General features: G+C 46.6%; 1 protein-coding gene across 4 annotated transcripts in view; it reads left to right on the forward strand.

Annotated features, from left to right (window-relative positions):
- The window catches only part of GRIP2 (glutamate receptor interacting protein 2), a 291938-nt gene that overhangs the window by 245814 nt on the left and 23920 nt on the right, over nucleotides 1-22204 (forward strand). For all 4 annotated transcript variants that reach the window (XM_069812126.1, XM_069812125.1, XM_069812127.1 and 1 more), the window contains 7 exons: nucleotides 3973-4098; nucleotides 4999-5151; nucleotides 5375-5561; nucleotides 11300-11445; nucleotides 12472-12552; nucleotides 20908-20974; nucleotides 21777-21922. In XM_069812126.1, the coding sequence (XP_069668227.1) occupies nucleotides 3973-4098; nucleotides 4999-5151; nucleotides 5375-5561; nucleotides 11300-11445; nucleotides 12472-12552; nucleotides 20908-20974; nucleotides 21777-21922 (906 nt within the window). The remainder of the gene's footprint in view (nucleotides 1-3972; nucleotides 4099-4998; nucleotides 5152-5374; nucleotides 5562-11299; nucleotides 11446-12471; nucleotides 12553-20907; nucleotides 20975-21776; nucleotides 21923-22204) is intronic.

The raw sequence follows: 22204 nt of genomic DNA on the forward strand, positions 1-22204 counted from the left end.
TTACTTGAGGTCCCTGCTGGGGTTCTTGCTGCTTTTGAATGCTGGTAACGGACTCCAAAGAGAGACATCTGTGGAGGGGGAAAAAAAAAAAAAAAAAGATGTTTTGATGAAATGCATGTGATTAGATGACGTTCTTCAAGGATGTGAATAGGAAAAAAAGGCAACATCTGTGCTTGAATGGGGAAATTGGAGTTGGGAATCCCAGGGTTTTGCAGTGCTGAGTGCTGTGCAGTCCGCTTCCTTAGTACCTCAGATAAGAGACTTTAATGGAGAGGGAGGAAAACAACCTTGGTGCTGGCAAATGTCTTTCCAAGCTCAGTTTTCATTTGCTGATGCCTAGTAAGGCTTTGTAAAGGACATGTCAGTAGCTAGGCAAGGTCCTGCTGGACTTCCTTAGGAAACAAAGCTGTAACATATGTGTTCATCTTCTAGACGAGCTTGTTTGAATGGCAGCTGCGTCTGAGCAGCCAGGGGTAGAGTGAATGCATCTGTAGCTGCTGCTTTCCACCACCCCCACCAAAGAAATATTGGGGAAAAAAATTCTGGCTCCAGTGAAATCAAGCCCCAAATACCTGTAAACGTCGTTAGTAATTCACCCTGGTGAGCATCCTTGTTGCCCACCTTCAGTTTCTCCTTCCATTGAGAGGCTGACTCAGGCTTTCATATAAACTTCATTGTGAACATAGCCTCAGTACTAGCAGATTTGTTGCAACTCTGGCCTCCAGTTCTGTTACAGTCTGTACTGGTGGTCTTGTAATTCAGGTGTTTCAGGCGTGACTGTTCAGTACCAGCCCCTTTTGCAACCATTTTCAATTATTTGTCTCTCAGGGACATGCATTTTAATAATATTGGTGCACAGTAGCCCTGGGCACAGCTCTTCTTTCCATTCTCTTCTATGGCAGTTTGGGGAAAGGAGGTAAATGTCTGTGTTGTCTTCTTTAACACGATGCAGTGAAACATAAAATCTAATAACATCTTTATGTCTAGAAATAAATCTCTTACACGCCCAGTCCAATTTGTGCAGAATTAAAGCAGTTTAACGAAGGGGATGGATGTCTTGACCTTTGTGCCCAAGAAAAAATGGAAAGCTATAATCCTTTTTCAATGGCTGTTAAAAAGAACTATTCTCCTCCTCCCATTAGTGCCCTGGTCCTAATCTTCTTTCAGAATATATGCATTCAGCAGCAGCTCAGGAGAAGGAGGATCTGTGGAAGGACAACTTGGCGTGTTCAGAGCCTTCTTACCCAAACCTCCATACATCAGATCAGTTTCCTGTGGCAGAAATACAGAACACATACTTGGGAGAATAATTGCAACACATGAATATGAAAAATAAGGATATAACAATTGTTCCCATTTTTGATTAAATTCTTTTAACACGTGAGGGATCATAGGGAAGGATGCTGCTCATCCACATGGCTGTTAGCAGGCAGAGGTGTGTGGTAGGGACCAGTGCTTGGGCTTGAACCTTCAACAGTGCTGATGGAGGTGGTGGGGAGAGGAAGGGGAGCACTTTGGGCAAGAGGAGCAGCTCGCAAAGCAGTGCTCCTCGGTGGTGTAGTCAGCCACGGCACCGTGCAGCCCATGGTGAGCAGCCGAGGAACAGCAGCAAAGTTGACAAACTGCCTTTGGACCTGGGAGAGACTCTGCCTTCTGCTGCAGACGCCAAGTGCCAGCACCACAGGCTGCTTTTTCTGAGTTTAGGGAAACAAACAGGGGCTGTAGGGAAAAATGGGCCATGCAAAAGCAAACTGTCGTGGCTGGCAAGAGAGTGAAGCCCAGGGAAAGCAGCTGAGGAGAGGAGACCATGCAGACACATATCCCCGTTCAGCACTTGGATTACCGAGTCCTTCCAGTGTGTGCCTGCATAGGGCTTGTCGTTCTATTTTTTAAAAGTGGCTTCTCATGCAATCAAAATCCAGTTATTGAGGAGGTGGAGAGGGATCTGAAGCTGCAGCGGCCACGCAAAAATAGTCTAATGCTGAAGCACGGGATTTGTCAAACTGAGTTCACTTTCTCTGTGGCTCTGGGGGCATTTGGAGAGTTTGTGGGAGGATTACGCCCTGCTCACAAGATCAACGGGAGTGGATGCTGCCCAGGAGCAGTGCTGGGATGGATGGGTTTCCTCAGGCAGAGATGATGTGCGAAAGCTTGGGGAAGGGTGTTGTAGGTTTTTATCACAGAATTGTCCAAAATCTCTTCTCTTCCCCAGTGCACTGACAGCTGAGTTTCAAAGGCACTTTTTTCTGTTGTCAGATATGAGCTAAGAATTTATAGACAAATGGGAGAGGTTTAATTACTATAAATGGATTAAATGATTTTTTTATATATGCCCATAAGCTCTGTCCCTCATGGACAAAGTGTTTAATTTTGTTAAGAACTTTCCTTTTTGTCTAGCTATAGCTACATTTATTAATTTGATTTTTGTTTTTGAAAGCTGCCTGGCTCTGAATTTGCTTTTGAATCCACAAAATAGAAACCCCAGAGCTGGAAGTGCATTTTGTAAGAGCTTGATAGACTAAGCGCTACACTCACTAAATGTTTACCAAAGACTAAATATAATCACTATATTGGTTGGAAAACCTGACCTAAATGATTTGATGCCTGTGATGCACGCACACAAAATGGATTTCCACTGTTAAAGGCACTAACCAGATGACCTTTAGATGAGATCTCTGGGTGGACTCACTAAATAAACTCGAGTCCCTGTCCCAGGTTTGCACTCTCAGAAAGCTCTGGTAGTACCAGTGCTGGCAGCATTTCTGCCTACTTGGAGGACACAGAGACTGGAGGGGATCTCACCCTGGGAAGGGAGTTGCCAGCCAGTGCAAGCGGTTGTGAGTTAAGAGCTCTGGGATAACTCGTGGCTGCAGTGATGCTCCGCTGTGGGACGCTGTTCATGCTTAGCTGAATAAAACAGATGCTTGCAATCTTGCTCGTTAGCCAGAAATTCCTCTCGAAAGAAAATAGATCTAGACAGCATGGTGCAGAGATTTGGGAGAAGAAACCCAGTGCTGTTGGGCAAGGAAAACCAAACTGACCCTGTGCTGCCCAGGGGCAAAAGGAGCGTCAGTGAGAACAGACAAGGGACCTGTGCCTGGGGGGTGTTTGAGGCACTTCAGAGGAGACTTGTGGCATTGTGACTTGATGTCGCAAAGCCACATTTCCTGGGACAAGGGATTTCCAGATGATGGATGTCACGCTGCAACAGATTTCTGCCAACATGTGCTAGGCTGGGGTTAGGGCTGAAGCTAAAGTGGTTGTGTGCCCTTGAACAGAGTCTGCCATTTTGGTGCCATGTTTTACTTTACTGCTTGCCACAGTGTTGGCATCTTTTCCTGGTCAGTGGCCCTCTGTAATTGCCTTTAAGCAGCAGTGTATAAAATCCTTTTGTTCTGGTGAGCTGGAGGTGGCCCTCTGCTACTCCTCTCTTTCATCCATACGTGCATTCCCAGCCAAGAGCAGCCGCTAAACAACCAAATGCTGAAGTCAAGCGGAGTGCTCAAAGCAGTCCTTGGCACGTGCGGACGGCGTTGAGCCTTGTCCCCAGGAGGGCAGCTCCGGCAGCAAGGTGGGAAAACAGCACAGGGAGGTTTTCCCAGTGCTGTTGGATAATGCTGATGGCCTCTGCGGGAGACTCATGGCTGGAGGGACCTTCTGCACGTTGCACAACAGTCTGCAAATGGTAATGACATCTGTGTGCTGCCAGCACAGCTTAGTCAGGCCGTAGGCTCAGGAATGTTTTTTTTATGGGGAAGAGGGGGATTTCTGCCACTTCGTATCAAGTGTCATGAAGTTACGTGGGGGTGCGTTTTCGCTGTTGGTACTTGACACACTGTGGCTGGGTCCTGACTCCTTCAGAGCCGGTATGAGGCTCTTTTCTACAATCTCCTGGCTTATGCTTCTTACCTTTTCTTTCTCTCACTTCTCCTCCCTGCCTGTGGTGATTTCTGCTCCCCTCGGTGCCATCAGTCAAGGTGCAGAAGAGTGACCACCACCACTGCTGGGACCCCTGTGTCAACTACTGTCACACTCACCACCCCGGGCACTGCAAGACACCCACCTGGAACCAGACGTCTGGACAGGATTACTGCAAATGTAACCTCAGTGCATGGCGTTGCCCCCATCCCTGCACGTGTTCGTTCATGTTGTGCCCCTCCATTTCCTTAATACCCAACTCCGTAGCCTGGCTTGTCACTCGTTTCATCCTCGGTCACTTGGGTCTGTTTCCACAGGTCCAGTGCTGAGGTACAAAATCAGTATCTGCAGCCCGGTATACACAGATCTGGTAATTGCAACAAGAGCAGTGTGCTGGGCAGACCCATCCTCTAACCCCATACCCCAGCGCCTGGTTTCACGTGGCAAAAATGAGTTGCTGTGGGACAAGAAGGGCATCTCTGGTGACGTGTAGGAACGTGATATGACAATGCATCCAGCTCAGCCCTGGTGGCACACAGCATGTTAGCAGCAGGATTATGGCTGCTTCAAAATCTGTAAACTCACCTCTTGCAGGAAGCAGGCTCTGTGCAGCCCCAGGTTTCTTGTCTTATGGCAGTAAGATAGGAGGAGGAAACATTGCCTTGTGTCTGAACTGTGGGAAGCAAACAGGGCAGCCCAGTTGCCCACAAGCTCAAGTTCAAGCTGTGGTTTCTCTTTGTATGTATTTAAGGTTCATTAGTGCCATCGTGCCAACCTGCTGTTGACTGCCCTGCATCCGTGGTGCATTTCTCACCTAGTGGCGTGGATGTTGCAGTGACAGGCAGCCCAGTCACTGGAGTCACTGCACATCGGAAAGCAATGTCCATCTGGAGTCCAAGCCCACTCTGACAGCTCTCCTGGAGCTGCAAGCCCAGGACGAGGTTCTTGCCTTGTCTTGAGGCCTGGAGCTGGGAAGAAGGAGCTAGTCCGAACCCATTAGGTGTTTGATGAACATGTGTTAGGTGAACCCACCGCTGCGCTTCTCTGTGCACTTCCTTAACATGCTCTGTATTTCCCCAGCTCTGGTGGCTGCCAACTTCTCATCTCCTACCATGAACGCGCAGGGCTTCCCCTGCCAGAACTCGAACACGCTACCTCGCAGCTCCCACCCCATGAGCCCCCGCACCACCATGCTGAGGAGGAGGCAGAAGAAGAAGGAGCACAAGAGCTCACGTAAGAGTGGCGGTGGGCTGCGGCTGGGTTCGACGGGGCGTGCATGCTTGCCTTGCTGTCCTTACTGTTGACTGTTAGCTGGGGTAGGACTGCTCATCTCAGCACTGTCAGTGCCTCCCTCATCCTCGGTCACTCTCCCCACCACTGCCAGACCAAGGTCTGTGACCAGATCTGCTACGTTGACCGTGGCTACCCTGACCTTCTGCCTCTCTCCTCCTCTCAGTGTCGCTGGCCTCCAGCACGGTGGGTCCTGGTGGGCAGATAGTCCACACGGAGACGACAGAGGTGGTGCTCAGGGGAGACCCTTTGAATGGCTTCGGACTTCAGCTCCAGGGAGGCATCTTTGCTACCGAAACTCTCTCTTCCCCGCCTCTCGTCCGTTTTATTGAGCCCGACAGCCCGGCAGAGAGGTTAGAGACCTTGCCCTTGGATGCTGATGGTGCTGGCTGCTGAACATTTCATGGTTTGGTTTGTTTTCTCTCCTCAGAGGCTCATTTAGATATTTACTATCATCCTTGTAATATCTCCCATTCTTCACTGGGCATGGTTTACTGTCACTGCCATTTCTGCACTCGTCGGCTGACCGCGGCCTCCCTCGCATCCCAGGTGAACGTCTTGGCACCAGGCTGCGGCTGTTCTGGGAGGAGGAAGGGAGCGTGTGTCTGTGTGAGAGTGCCATTCCCATTCCTTTTTATTTTTTTTCTTTCTCTTTGAAAGATAAATCTTTTGTCTGGGTGCAGAAAGGGGAAAGATCTAAACAAGTGGGCCCAGCGAAGTGTTTTCTGCCTGGTTTCGTTGTAGCAGAGCCCAGCTCTACAAATTGGCACTAAAGCCAAGGTTTTGAACCACAGAGGGGAGGGCTCTGGTTGAGGAGCAGGTAGGCGCTGCCTTTAAGCACTCTTGCTTTTGGCTCTCTAATGTTGGGAAAAGAGCAGAATGGAGGAGCAGCATTAACTGCTGTGTGTCACCCCCTGGGGATACTGGGAGCCATAATTTCTCCAGCAGCCGAGCCTCAGCTCAGGAGATCAGGCTGCTCTGGCCAAACTTTTCCAAATACCCCTTGCTGGCTGGATTTAGAGTCTGCTCGAGTGCCTGTGCACTACAATGTAGGTACCCTCTAGCAAGGGTTTTTTTACTAAATGGGCCAGGTCCCAGCATGGCTTGAGCTCTTGTGGGGTGGAAAGGAGAACTGGTTTCGTTAAGCAGATGAAATAGAGAGGTGAGTGAGCTGGCACTTATGCCCCCGTGCTGGTTTCTCTTCCCACCTGTAATTTCCACCGGTGGTCTGTCCTGCGCAGGGGTGCCAGAGGTGCAATGACGTGGCAGTGCTCAGCGCCTGCTGCAGACCCTTCCTTGGGAGGAGAAGTCTCTGAGGGCCCCATCAGCATGCGCTGATGGTTTGGTGTCCCCAAGCCAGCCTGGAGAACAGCACACAGGGGAGTTGTATGGCAGGGAAAGCATCTGCAAAAGGAAACGCAAGTCATTGCTGGGCAGACCGGTCTCTGTGTGGTAGCTTCTCCAGGTGGCTGATGCAGAGGCAAGGTGGAGCACAAGTGCCTGGTGCTTGTGTCTCTGGGAGGACAGGGACAAGGGACTGGCACAGGAAAAAGAGTTGTCCTGACTGATGCAGGTTAAGAGAGATTTCAAAAGCCTTTTATGCCTTTTTGTTTGTTTGTTTCCAAACAGTGTTTAAAAATGAAGGTGATGGTGTTTGGGGTTTTTTATCCTCTATTACCAGGGTGAACTTGGCTCACATTGCAAAGCACCAAACTCCTTTTATAAATCAGGCAGCAACAAAGCCTGCTGTCCCAGGGGACGAGGGAGATGTGCTGAAATCCGCCTGGCTTTGCTTTATCCTCTTGCCAAGCCTGGAGCGAAAGCAAAAGCTTGCGGTGCAGTCTTGCTTGGCTCTAATGTGTCACGCACGCTGCTCTTCCTCTCGGCTGCCCACCCAGCAGGATTCGCGCTCTCCTGGTTGCTGCTTTCTGGTAACAGGGAGCAATCCTCTCTGCCTTTGCAGCCTGGATTTGATTTGGGGATTAAATCTCTGTGGTGTATTTCTTCCTTTCTTAGACCGTGCTGCTCTTCCTAGCTGGCAGGAAAACACTGTCTTTCCTCCCTATCTTGAAGTGATAAGTGCACTGGGTTTGCAGTGAGGTGAAAAAGGCAGTTTTATGTTTTCATTTCACTTTTTGTTTCTTGCTCTCCCACAGAGCTTGTTTGCTCCATCCTTCCTAGATACCTTACTCCCTGCCCTTGAAAGGTTCTGCTGTAACTGCAGCCCAAGACATTAGAGCCATTTCTCTCCCCTTTACCAAGCTGGGCTCTTGGCTGAGGCTGGGCTATGCTCTTTCTTGGGCTGCACTTGTTGCTCTTTGCATAAGAGGGTGAACAGTGGGGATACAGGGATCAGGCTTAGCAGCCTGGGTCTGTCCTGCATGTTCACACACTCCTGTGCAAGACCTGTGAATCTGGACGTCCTGTTGTACAAGTGCATGATCCACAGTCGCTTTGTCCATCTGACTTACTGTGGAGGAGCTGCAACTTGGGTGTGGAGCAAGTTTGAGTACTACCAGGGAGGAGGATGACATCACCCTCTTTTCAGGGATGTCGGGCTGCCTCATATTTGTTATCTGCTTCATGCTAGCATGTGGCAGGTGGTTTGAAGCAAAAGCTCTCACCTGCCTGACTCGTGATTTGTTTTACAGCCGGTAGTCTCTAAGAGACCTCCCTCCCCACCTGTTGTTTTGTTTCCTGGGTGCAAGACAAAGCTTTTGGGCTCCAAATGAGACAGTGATTCAGCCCCTGTTATCAGCAGGGAGGGTGGAATAGGAAGATGCCTGATGTCCCCTCTTGGCTGCCTTGAAACACACAGCTTTTGTGTCCTTCCTCCCCCAGCTGTCATTGACAGCAGTGGGAGAGTATCTGGCTTCTCCATCCCAGTATCCAAAATCAATGCTTCCTGCTGAGTTACATGTTTTCTAGCTCTGCTCAGACACAGTTGTTTGATCATTGTGTTTCTGGCTTTTGAGTATGAGTAGTTTGCAAAACGAGAGTTTAGCAGCTGAGTGAAGCTGTCAGCAAAGCTTTGATCTTTTGGGGGCTGGGACCCACCCGCCAATGTGCACACACAGATGTGCATACACACACAGATGTGCACGTCTGACCTGTGCAGGCCAACTCGGGGGCATGTAAGGTCACAACAGATCGGTTTCTGCAGCCGGCGATGTGGCCATGGTCACAGCTGCTGCCGCTCACCCCACAGCTGGAGTGACCACGCAGATGCTGCTGCTGCTGAGTGAGATCTTCAGTGCATATCCTGCCCAAGGCTTGAATATGCACTGCGCTGTGTCTAGCAAGACACCTCTGCTGCTGTGTTGCTGTCTGAGCCCAAGGAATGTGTCATGACAAAATGCAAATCTCTGCAACCCCAGAGAGACATTCCCTTCATGGACTCCAACACATCCATAGGGCTGTCTTTCACTCCAGGAGATGCCTGTACTCTTGTTCTTTCTGATTTTAAAGCACTTCTCCTCCCATGATCTCAAAGCACTTTGTGAGCTCTGACGTTAGACTGCGCATCTCTGAGACAAATCTTTGGGAAAGCTGCCCAAAAGGTTTGTGTAGGATGCCACAGCAGAGCCAAGGAGAGGTCTGCAGGAGCCTTGGCTCCCCAGGCCCAGCTCCCAACGCAGGGGCACCTGACAGCTGGAAACTGGTGTCTCTGGAATTGTTTTGAAGGGTTAACAAGGCACATCGGGTCTCCTTGCACTCGTGGAGAGCCAGAATGTTGTGGCTTCACTCCACAAACTTTTATAAACCTGCAAGACCAGGGCTTAAACACTAGTGATTGACTGAGGCTAATAGTAAAAGAAATAAAATATTTCTGACATAACAGAGCTATTTGCTGTGAAACACCCAGGCAAATCTACCTTGAGTGAAGAAACACAAGAAACAGTTGTTCTGTGAGAAGGCAGCTCTGGTGGGAAAGGTGGCAAATGTTTGCTTTCATGCTGTGTAAAAGTATCCTGTGATCTCGCAGCCCTTGCAGCTGAAACAGGGGTGCCAAAATGGATTGAGTCCTTGTATGACCTTGAAATGACAGTCATGTCTGTGTGATGCAGATGTTGATCCCTCCTTTCTGAAAGGTGCGTTGTGGCCATAGCAAAAGAGCTCTTGGTGCTGGAGGAGGCATCTGTGTCACACTCCTTGCCATCTTCATATTTATAAACTGATATTTCCAAGCACATCTATGGAGCTGCATAGCTGCAAGTCCAGTAAAGGACTGTAATTAAACTTGATGTAATTTATTCGCAAGGGTGGATTCATTTATACACCACGGAGTTGTCTGTCCTAATCCAAGTCTCCTTGAACAAACAATTCTGAATTTATTTCTCATAAAATATCCAGCGTTTTTCCATGGATGGCATGAACTCAGGCAGCAGTGTAAATATACTGCAAATTTAATACCTTTCTACCAGTAAAATAACCTCCCTAGGCTCTCTCCAAACTTGTTTGTATCTCAGCTTTTGATGGGCCGTTGGCAAAAACTGTTGTGCTTGTGCATTTTTGTCTTGAATTTGGATGTGTGTGTTTTTTCTTGATAACCTGGCCTTTCATCTACGTCCTGTTGTTTGGAGGTGAATAATACAGCCAGTGTCCGTTGCCTTTGACATTACCTTCATGTGCCTGGAAGCTATGGTACCATGTTTTCTTACAACTGAATCAGGTGTGAGTGATGAAGAGTGGCTGGAAGGATTAGTAGAAAATAAGCTGTCTTCTGGGAAATATCATTGGAAGCTGACATCTAGAAAGGAGAGGGCGAAGGATGTGCTTGGTCATTAAACAGAAGGGGAATAAAGATTCTCTGGAGAAGGCTCAAAACAGGATAGCTGATGCCTTCTGAGAAATCTCTGTGGTAACATAACTCCAAATGTTGAGGTGAACCTTAGACTTGTTTCCATAACCCTCAATCTAGTTTGGAGAGCACTCTGTAGCTTACGTTAATGATGGATGGAGAATGGTTTCCCAGGCTCTGCTCAAGTGGACAGCCTTATAGACATGTGATGAGTGGAAAATCTGAAAGATGTGGTTATAGCGAACAACTGATGAAGGATATGGAGGATAAGGAAGATGAGCAATTGCCCACGGCCAGTCACAGGGAACACTACACTCTTGATTTTGTAGAGCCACGGGCCAGCTTATATTAGCTGTGGGAGATAACTTGGAGGTGTTGCTGGTGTTGCAGTATATTTAAAAAAACAAAAAGGGTGGGGGGGAGGAGGGTGGACAGTGAATGTGGGAATGTAGTAGTTCATGTGTGAAAAAACCTTGCTCATAAATACAGAGGGGTCCCAAGAGACAAACCATGCTGTAGCAGTATATCTCCAACATAGCCTTGCCATTGTTTTTTTTCCAAAGTAAAAAAACTGATCTCTGTTCTTGGAGAAAGTGGGTCTAAACCAAAAACCCCAAAGGGCCAGTTGTGGTTATATTGGCGGGCTATCGCATCGGAATAATATTGGCCTTTCAAGGCAGTTAAACAGTATCAATGTACATTTGGCTTCCAGAAATGCAATTACAAGGGATAAATGATTATCCAATTTGCTGAGACGTTTCAGTAAGTTCATTGGATTGTAGCTTCAGTATTAGCCATGTATTAAGCAGAGGAATCTGTGCAATTTTCAGTGCCATTAGTTTGGGTTTCAGAGGGTGCAGGCAAATGGAAAGAGCTGTATGCTGTTAGATAGGGTAGGAGAGGACATGCCCTTGCATTTATCACTCCCATCTCTTGGCCATGGTGTTGACTTTTAAGAAAGTGAGGGTTACTTTTTTTTTCCTGGAAGTTGCAGGAAACATAACAAAAAATGGTTATTTAGGAGCAAAGTATGTCTGAACTTAAGCAAACCACAAGGGTTTGCTGCCTCGTGACTGTCCAGGGGCTCTCGGCACTGGGATGGGTATTGCAGAATGAGTTATCTTCTCTTTGGGGCTACTTCTGCAGGATTTGTCACTACTTTGTGTGTCTTGTAAAGGATTTGCCTGGCAAAAGTAACTCATGGCTGGTTGTGGGGTTGGTTTTTTTCTCCTTTCCTCTTTTCCCCTGCCTCCTTGTTCCCTTTCCCTCTTTTCCCAATGTGGGCTGCAGGTGTGGGCTGCTGCAAGTAGGAGACAGAGTCCTTTCTATCAACGGCATTGCAACTGAGGACGGGACTATGGAGGAAGCTAATCAGCTTTTGCGTGATGCTGCACTCACGAACAAAGTGGTGCTTGAGATTGAATTTGATGTCGCAGGTACGTTGCCAAAGGAATTGCTGCTCCTCACTACCAACAGGACTCTGCCGGTGCCTTTGCTAACCCGTAGGAGTGAGTGTACTTACGCAAATACATGAGGTTTTTGCTAGAGCTCAGCGGGAAGAGCGAGAGGACCCTCTGAGGACCTTTTCCATTTCTCGTTGTTCTGTAACGTGCACTGAGATGGAGGGTCCTTTTGATCCTTTCATAAATGCCTTGTGCTCACCACTTCACCCCTTGGCTGAGATAAGCCTAAGGAGTAGTTGAAGAGGCCACCTGCACTTTAAATATTTGCCCATTAATATGAATAATATTTATATTAATTTATGGCCTTGAAACAAGGAGGGAGCCAAAGCTACTGGCTGGGGCTAAAGTGCAGCTTTGTATTAAAAAAAAGAAGTTTTTGAAGAGAAGGCTTATAGTGGCCTTCCAATACTTAAAAGGGGGCCTACAGGAAAGATGGGGAGGGACTCTTTAACAGGGAGTGTAGTGATAGGATGAGGGGTAATGGCTTTAAACTGAAAGAGGGTAGATTTAGATTAGACGTGAGGAAGAAACTCTATACTGTGAGGGTGGTGAGACACCAAAACAGGTTGCCCGGAGAGGTTGTGGATGCCCCATCCCTGGCAGTGTTCAAGGCCAGGTTGGATGGGGCTTTGAGCAACCTGGTCTAGTGGAAGGTGTCCCTGCCCATGGCAGGGGGGTTGGAACTAGACGATCTTTAAGATCCCCTCCAACCCAAACCATTCTATGAGTCTATGATTTTTTCCTTTTACATTAAAAGAGCTGCCTCAATCTTGAAATACAGCATGATGTGAGCACTTTGCTTGACGTTCAGAGCATGTATTTTTAATGAGAATCCAAATTTTAACCTAAAGTCCACAGGGCCTCAGATAACAACCTTATTTGAACCAATAAAGCTGAGTTTTATGGGCTTGTTTTTCTTGGTTCCAAAGAAACCATCCACGCGACTGAAAACTGTCTTTTTTCTCCTGTTTTCTTTTTTGTCTGTTTTTGGTTTTATAGAGTCTGTCATACCCAGCAGCGGTACTTTCCACGTTAAATTGCCCAAGAAAAGAGGTGTAGAGCTTGGAATTACAATCAGCTGTAAGTATTACTCAGACTCGTGCTAGCAGTTGCAAGAGCCTCTGCTTTCCACCCTGGCACACCAGAGGGGCCCAATGGAGAGAGATAAGATTATGTAGGGTTTCCTGGTAGTGCTTGCAGTGCTTGTGATTTATCCCAAACTGAATTAGATGTGTGTTTCCTGCCCCCACGAGCTGGCGGCCACAGAGGAAAGCAGCTGCATGAAGGGTTGGGGCAAAGGATGCATCTCAACTGATCAGTTGGTCTGTGCTGCAGACTAATATTATATTATATTATTAGTACTATTATTTTTATTTCCTTACTCACAGTTGTATTATGGTCCTTTTAAAAAAGAATTGCCTGGGTCTGGTGGGAGCCTTGCAGGGAGAGGTGGAGGGAGGAGACCAAGTGTGCGGTGAACCCACAGCTTGAAGGATAGAGAGGGGAAACTGCCAAGAGGAAGAGGAGGATGAAGAGGGTGGCAGGCCTTAGAGGTGGGGGGAAGGCACTTTAGGGACAGGAGGGTGCTGGGGAGGGTTTGCTGGGAGTCGTTACATTGACTGACCTCAGCCATGGAGGAGGAGATCCATGTGCCAGGACTTGGTGGGCACTGAGAAAATGAGACATAAACCTTTTTCTTTTTTTTCTCTTTTCTCTGCTCACTCTTGATTAATTATTTTTGTTTCTCTTCTGAAGCATATTTTTCATTTAAAGACCTTTTGGGCTCTTTGGAGAGGATGTTGTAAGGAGATAATATAGGCAGATCCATCCCAAATTTTTGGCTAAACTGGGGTCTTGTTAAGCCTTGCATCAGTGAATTTTTCCTATATGGCAAATGTGAACAGGTCTCACGTCACTCATCCCTCTTTCACTGCCGGGTAAACTGAGTTGAATCATCTCAGATTTGCCATGCCCAGAGGCTGCCACCACCTCTCGGCTGAAACAAAGCAGCTTGTGAAACTGCAGTAATGGGATCTTGCATCTAAGCCTTCAGGAGCGTGGACCCAGCTGTGTCTGGGGAATGGAGTCACTAGGGACAATTTAAAATGAGGTTTCTTTAAAATAGATAAGCTATTTGCAATTACCTCTTGGCATTTACAGCATTAGTTAGTGAGTTAATTGGAGGTGTTCTGATCTAAGTGGGGTGATTCTCAGGAGTGACTTGAACATTGACAGGATGATGGATTTGCACCCTGTGTTATTTCTTCTCCCTCTTCCCAGCTTCCCCTATTTGTGCCACAAGGATAATCCTGAGAAATAAGAGCCCAGTATTTAACATTTGGCTTGGCAGCAATTACTGTCTGAAGACATCAAAGTGCTTTCCGAAAGCAGCGGGGTACCTGTAATGACATTTCACTGGCAGGGTGCAGCAGCCCAGCCTGCGCTGGCTTCCCAACCCGCTGCCCTGCCCACTGCATTGGCGTTGCAATCTCAGGTAGCAACCTAGGACGATGGATGTGGTAGCAAAAAACTTCTGGCTCGAGCATGGCCAGGGTTTTACCCCATTTAAGCTTCAAAGCTCAGTTTGTATCTGGGCCTGGAGAGCAAAATGAACCTGGGAGTTGCCAGAAAGAATATTAGGTTTTATTTGTGGAGTCTCACTTAATGGGACTGCTTCAGATGTCCATTTACACTTCAAAAGTGTTTTTATGTTGAAAATATTTTCATTTGAAATTTGTTTAAAAAATTGATTTCACACACCTTTTTGAAATCACCGCTAAATAAAAAGAAACTGACCCCTGGGTTTTAAATAGTTAGATACCCATTATCCCAACTACAAAGCAGTTTTTTAACAATATAATAGATTTCATCTTTTTGATTGTTGAACATGTTTGCAGGACATTGTTTAAGTAATGCATATGCATAAACTTAAGATGTGTTTCAGTCCTTTGCTGAGTCAAAGCCAAATTATATTTACAAATGTAGCAAAAGACAGCCATCCAGAAAACGCGGTGGCAAGGATGAAATGCTGGTTGAATCCTAATTCTGTTTTCATATATTAGTCTATAGAAGCCTATGTCCACATGACCCTTAGCAAATTAGATCATCATTTTGTCACTCTGCCTTTGACCAAGCAGATAAACATACCAGTTTCCAACATTAAAACCAAAGCAAGCAGCCTTATGGTAAGTACCTCCTGCAGAGACATGATGTGCATACAGGAATGTGATGCAAGCAGCAAGAGAAAAGAGGTAAAAATAACTCGTCTCTATTTTGCTCAGTTCTTGCCAGTTCTGCTGATTTGAGTGCTTGTGTAGATCTAGAAACAGCTTTTACAGCTCTCTTTCTGACAAAGAAAAGTGTTTAAAGTAGGGGACTTGGTTTACTGGCATCCCACGTTGGATTCCTGTTTCCTACTCTGTAAAACTGGGGCAGGTTAAATACATGACAAGCTGGAGGAGTCAGTAGAAGACACCCTGCACTGTTGTGGCCACAGAATTGGGTTTGTTCATAACCTTTGTGGTCCAGCTACGCTGTAGATGAAAGATGAGTTGCTTTCCTTGAGTTTTACCTCTCGGCTTCAGCAGGCTCATCAGTAGTTAATTCCTCTGTCCAGGAAGGTTTGCCGCTGCCTTCTTACATGGGCAGAAAGTGTTATGACCCCATCAGAGGAGCACTACAGAAATAAAACCGATCAAGTTCTTGCTGTGCTGTGGCTCTCAGAGCTAATTGGGAGATGGGCTAAGTAAAGGGAGGGAGAGCAGAATTCTTGATGGATGTGTTGGAAGAATTCGTGTAATGGAGCTGGCTGCAGGAGGAACCATAAATCTGCTGGAAAGCCTCATAAAAGGGTTGAAAACCCAGGAGGTTTTTGTGTGAGGAGGGCAGGCGCTGCTGGTTCTGGGATGAACGTACAGAGAGGGTCTGTGCTTGCTCCCGGTGAGGGCCAGATGTTTGCTGAGGGCATTTCATCTTCTCCAAGGTCTCAAGGTTTTCCAGAAAGAGAAGGCTTGGGCTGGGTGAGCCCCGGGTTGTGGTCTGTGCGCATAGACGGGTTTCTTCCCCCTGCTCAAACACAGCGTGGCAAAGGGATGTAGCAAATCAAGACACATGATGCAAGTGTATGCATATAGCATCACTTTCCCTTCCATTCCCCAAAGGATGAATAGGAAATCAAAGGGGCGAGTCTCTCACTGACTGTGCTTTGTATTTCTGTGGCACCTCGGTGCCCTCAAGCCTCATTTCAGTCTCCTATGTTCGCTAAATGAAAATTAGCAAAGTAAAACACCGAAGCTTCCTCGTGTGCACTGCTTGCATGCGCTTCATCCAGGGGTGAAGGGACAAGAAGCCAGCAAAATGGCTCTCATTTTCTCCCTACTCCAGTGTCTTGGTTTCTGTCCCAGGGAGATGGCTGCATTTGTTTGTAAAACAGCTGCTCTGGTTGAAGAGCAAAGTGTGCGCTCCTTTCTGCTCTGCGTGGTTGAAAGAGCTGTGTGGGCTGTGAAGCTCACTTGTTTACAGGGACCTCTGAGGTGCTCCGAATGGTGAGGATGCAAAGATGTGCAAACTGAGATTTTTGACACAGGGATGTGAAGATTTGGCTCTTGTTAGTCTGAGCTACTCATCTCCATTAGCAAAACACATGCCTCAAGTGCTGTGATCTTGCTGGCTGCATTCAGTTCTAATGATACAGTTATGCCTTTGTAGATCTTCTGTAAATCTCTTACAAATTAAAATCTCCATGAGCGAGAAGCTGATAGGCGTGTATTCTTGCATGTTCAATACCTGACCTCTTAAAATAAGATATGGATTTGTTATTAGCCTCTGGAAAATGATAGTTGATTACATAAAAGATTGCTTTTTTTGATTTGTGGGTTGGTTTTTTTTTTGTCTGTCTCAAACATCCTCTCCAAGGGCTAGTTGTGAAATTCACTGAAGGGTACAGGTGTGTTGTTGTTGCTGTTTAAACAGATATTGAAATTACCTTTCATGTTAAATATGCATTAATGCTTTATATAGCATGTTTATCAAATTACCTTTATATATCTCAACAAATCAATTCCTGTGCCCTTGGCATGAAGTACTGCAGATAAGGAATAGGTAGTATATCTGCTTGCGGGCGATAAAACTGGAATTTGGGTAGATAGATAACTTTGATTAAGTCGCTTGAGCAGCGTAATCACTGTCCTAGCAAGAAGATGGATCTGTGAGCCGAGCAACATACGTTCAGCTTTGCTGGTGCTGGATTAACCTGGGACCTGCCACCAGCCCGGCAGAGTGTGTCTGCCAGCGGCGGTGTGCGCAGCAGCCTCCTGTCCTACCCCCTCGCTAACATTGCAGCTTCAACTGAGATTTGCAGCTGCTTCACTCTGGTGCTTTTACCGAAGTGGGGTATTCTGTCCTGGTTTTGCTGCCTAGAGATTTTGAAAGGAAATAGATCTGCGGTGGGGCAAATATCCTGCTGGAGGCACTGATAATTTATGCACCTGCTGCTAAAACTAATGAATGATAGAAAAATAAGTTGGGTACTGGGGATTTGATTTTCACTGCTGCTTTTTGTAATTGATTCTGATTTGCTTTTATCCCTCTTCTCATTCCTTAGCTATCCTGAGATTACTGGGTTTCTGATTTTGTTTGTTTTCTCCCGTTTATAAATGCTTGCTTTCTTAAATGTATTCTTACGGCATTATTTCAATTTCTTTAATTACATGTTGGCAGAGTGCTGCTTTGGCTTGGTCAATAATGAAGGGCATTTATAATGGGTTGATGTGTGTGAGATATGTGCTCGTGCTCCTTGGAGGGGAATAATTTACCAATATGAGTCATTATGCATTCTATTAAAAACACAAACTGGACATGTGTTTCTGGCCTCATCATCCATCACAGAGTAAACGCCGAGCGAGCCAGAATCCCAGCAGAGGTGGTGAGAGACTGAAAGCAATTTATAAAAAGTAAATAACAGTATTGATCAAGTCACCTTTTTATCACTGCCCTGTCACCACCGCTAAGCAGTGTTTTCATTTTGAGTTTCTCCCCCACCCCATGCTTCTACCTTCACCAGCTGTTGATTTATGGAGCTTTCTCTGGGCCACTGGAGCAGATTTAAACTATCTTTTGTACTGGTAAACCCGCCAAAAATACAAATGTATCTGAAAAAGAGCCTACTTACACCTGAAGTGGTTTGCCTGGCAGATGGAGGCCACAACGAGAGCGCCTGCCGGGAGAGTGTGGGTTTCTGCACAGCAGCTTCTGCCTCTGTGCCTCGGTTCATCTCTTCCCTTCGCTCCCTTTGCTGCCATCTCCATTTTACAGCCGGGAAAGCAAGACCCAGAGGCAAAGCTGGGTGTCCGAACCGTGTCTTCCTGCAGAAAACAGAATTACCAAGGCAATGTCATTTGAAGAGGAATAACCACATCGACAGCAGAAACAAATGGATAAAGGGGCTTTACTCATCTGTGCAAGTGTCTTAGCTCCAAAGACCATGGCCCTAATAAAATAATAATGTAGTTTAAGTTTTGGTTTTAATTGCAGGCAAATTGGAAATGGTTTATCCAAAATCTCACCAGGGATCTACGTATCTAGTGCCTCTGACCTAGGCTGAGCCACCACTTCAGTGAAACTGCAGGTCTCTCACCTGTAGACAGGCAGCCCTTACACAGAGGCACATTGTCACCCTGCAAGAACAGCACAGGGCTGTTAAAAACGTGGGTCCCAGGGTGGCTGGGGTGGTCGGTGACAGCCTGGTCCCAGCTGATGGGCAGAAAGCCCAGCTGGGTGCTCTGCTGGGGCGCTGGGAAGGGCTTTGGGATGCCAAAGGCGAATTAATGGAGCTAGTAACTACTGGTTTTTAAAACGAACAGCAAATGAGCATTCTGTGCTTTGAGATGTCATGGTCTTAACTTTGTATCTTACGCCTCTAGAGAGAGAATGATTATTCATTAAGTCTCTCTAACCTACCCTTCAGATTTGTAGGTGCTGACTAGTAATGATGGTTTTATAAAGCCTTTCGATTTTATACTAAGTGATTATTTAAAACAGAGGGCTGCCATTTATTAAAGTTTGGGTACTCTGATGGTAGGGACAGCTGTATGCAGTTGTACATGGCTCTTCCATTAACTGAAGTCTCAAGAAAATCTGTTTGGAAAGCACAACTTCCAAAAATAACACAAACAAAATCCAGAATGATTTTTCCTTAAAACTTGCTTTGTTTCCTAATGGACAAAGCACTTGGTTTGTCACCCTTGCTTCTGATACGGGAAGCTTGTGCTGCGTTCAGTGCTGACACCAGTTGCGGAACTGCAGAAGGACGGGGTCTCGCTCTCTGCTCAAAGACTGACCGTGGGCAGGATCCCTCCATGTGTCGCAGGGCTTGTAAGGCAGACGCTGAGATAAACACCATTTCTGCAGAGCTTGAGGCATGTTCTTGTCTATACTTGCTTCTTTATTGTTTTTCTTTCCCCCTTCTTTGCTCTTTTGAGTGTTAACGGTCTCTGAACACATTGTTCCAGTTGTGGCTGGGTCAGGTTTAGAGACGGCCGTCCCAACCCACCACCAGGACTGTGGAGATCCTCCCTAACCCCTTTCTGTCACACTGCCTCTGCTTTGAAACTAGTAAACAAACCTTGCAGTGAAAAGTATTTTTGCTAACCTGGATCGTTTTGACAGAACCAGGCTAGGGAGTGATTAAACAGGCAGCGATGCCAGCCCGACCCGGGGCTCAGAGTGTGCTAACAGGGTCTCCCATCTCCACCGCTTGGACCACCACATTGTACACCCCTCTCAGCAGCAAATAAATCTTCTATATTGAAAAAGAGAACAGCAATAGTAATAACAGGGTGATAAATCTCTGTCCCCTGTGCTGTTAGTCCACGCCGTGTGGGCTTCTCGATCAGAGGGGGGATTTCTGTGTTGATTTTAGCTGCTGCACCCCATTCTTCCCTCCCACCACTCAGCTCTGCCTGGTGTGTGTCGTATCTTCTGGCTGGTCTGTGCCGTGGACAGGTTGAATATAGGCACGAGCCCTCGGTGAATCTCCACAACCCATCTGCTTCTGTTCAACCCACAGCCACAAGCTGAACATGAGTGTCCAGACCAAAATTACCTGGCACCACACTCCAGTAAGACATGGGGAAAATAATTCTTCCCGGCTCTGTATCATTCAGCAGTTGTATTGCCATGACTATTGTGAAATCAGTCAGGGTCTGCTCTTTCCTGTCTGACCTAACTTTTACACTCAGCCCTGCTATGACTGAGATTGGTTGTCTTTTTGCTCTGTTCAGTACAGAAGGTTTAGTTATAACTGGGAGAGGGTATCCTTAAATGTGACGGGTTAGCACATATGTTTTTAAATCTCATAAATGAATGTAAACAACAGAAGTATCTAGAGCAGAGAGGTTAGTAAGAGGAAGCACTTACTCCTTTATGTCTGACTTTCTGGGGTGCTCTCTAACTGCTGTTCAGGCAGGTGGATCTCTGTGTGTTTGATGCCACGTGCCTCACAGATATTTTAATCTCTGACCTGCACCTGATATGTTCAGATGCTGCGAGTTTCTTCCTTCCCACGCAGTTTTTGCTGAGAAGCTCTGTCAGCTTTAAATGAGACGATGCAATTCCCATAGCAAGGCAGGAGGGTGTGATGCGGGGTGAAAAGGATGCTCTTGGCATATGTTTGGTGTGTGCATGGCAGAGAGGTCAGGAGGGGTTCCAGTCATAAATCTCTCTTGGATTTCTCAAGAGAGCAGCAGGTCTTGCAGTCAAATCTGAAGATGCAAATGCTCCCAGAGATGCGTACTCGCATCTCTTGTGGGATGAAAAAGTTATCAGGGTTGGGCAGGAGAGGAGTTGGAAACCGCCCCTTCCAGCTCCAGCACTGAGACCAGCCCTGATTTATCTGGTTGTATGATGAAGTGGCCTGGGGAGCTGAACCAGCTGGAAAACAGTGCTTTATCTAATTTTTCCTGGGTTATTTTCCACCTGGAAAATTTCCCAGCCCACTTTACTTCAAGAACACAGAAATGCTTGTATTAAGCACAGCGCTGAGCTAGGTACTCCCTGGGCAGCAGTGCTGTAATGTCTGATTACTGCCACAGCCATTGACTCACTTGTTGTCTTGTGTCAGTGATGTGGGTGAGCGGGTGTTTAACAGCGCTGGGATCGGGCAATGCCACCTCTTGCTGCTGGACACCACATGCCCTCCCCTTCAGGAGAAGTCTGAAGGTAGAAGCTAGCTAACTTGGGCAAAGGGCAACCAACAAACTTTTGGAGGGATTTACTTCTTTTTTTTCCTGGTGTGGCTTCCAGAGTTCAAGGGTGAAGCATCATTTTGTCAAAGGAATATAAATTCCCTTTCTTTACGACTCCTTCTCCCCATTAACCATCCCCATCCTAGAAAGCAGACTCAATACCAAGCTTTGTACCCATGTGTCTCTTTTGCAGCTGCAAGCAGAAAGCCTGGGGAACCTTTGATCATCTCTGACATCAAGAAGGGGAGCGTAGCACATAGGTGAGTGCAGAATTTCCCATCTGCCAAACCCATTGCAAAATGTCAGAGCCAGTAATGAGAGGTAGAATGAAACCCAAGCAGTAGTACTTGGGTCTGGATTTTGCCAGCGTCCGAGGAGATCTCAAACCTAGAGGTTTGTCTGAGACCACAGTAGGGTTTGCAATAAAAACTGTCTGTATTGAAGTAGAGTTGAGCTAGTGGAGAAGGTGGCCAGGGCACCAATTCAGATGTCTGCTGACCCTATAGGAAATAGATGTTTAGCATTTAAGAGCATGTGGTAAAGGGCTTCATATATCCCATAAGGTGCTATGTCTCATCAGGTAGTTTGCCATGTCTCAGTTCCTGCTCAGGTGAACAGAGTGAGTGAATTGTGGGCACTGGTGGAGAACTGTGCAAATAACTCAGCATTTATTGACTTCACCTCCGATCCCAGTACCTTACAGCCAGGCTTTCAGAGGAATTTAGTGCTGCTGGAGGGCTCGTTTCTAGAGTGCTTATACAGGAGTTTCCATAAAAGGTAGAATATCTGTCAGTTAAACATGAGGCATTTTTCAGTGCTGTAGGTTACCCAGGCTGTATATCTAATCTTCCTGCCTTGTTCTGTCTTGATGCACACTCTACACAAACTTCCTCTCTTTAAGTTACAATTGTCCCAGACTCCGTACATGGTTGTTTACCAGAAAAGATCAAGGACAGCAAGAAGTTAATATTGTCATTGCCACCACAGGACTGAATGAGTGGTGGGATCTGAAAGGCAAATACAAATGTACTTTAAGTAAGTTTTCTTTTCCTTTCCACATAGAACTGGCACCTTGGAGCCAGGAGACAAGCTGTTAGCCATTGATAACATCCGACTCGACAATTGCTCAATGGAGGATGCTGTGCAGATTTTAAGGCAGTGTGAAGACCTGGTCAAATTGAAGATTAGGAAGGATGAAGATAACTCTGGTACAGAAATCCTGATGCAAACTGGTGCCTGTCCACTGTAATGACATTTCCCAATAGGCAGTGCAAACTAACAAAGATAAGGGCTGCTGCCTGTCCGGTCACCACTTTCCAATTGATTATAGTCTATTTTTGTTATTCTGCCCTTAAATGGAGCGTGGAAGGTTAAAATCCTATTTGGTACGAGCATGGCTGAAGACCTCAGGCTTTTGCTTCCAAATGCTGCAAGTCTTTCCTATGACCTCTTTCATATGGCTAACTAAAAATTTCAGCATTCCTGTTTTC

Source organism: Haliaeetus albicilla, chromosome 24 (genome assembly GCF_947461875.1).
Source record: "Haliaeetus albicilla chromosome 24, bHalAlb1.1, whole genome shotgun sequence".
NCBI classification, from domain to species: domain Eukaryota; kingdom Metazoa; phylum Chordata; class Aves; order Accipitriformes; family Accipitridae; genus Haliaeetus; species Haliaeetus albicilla.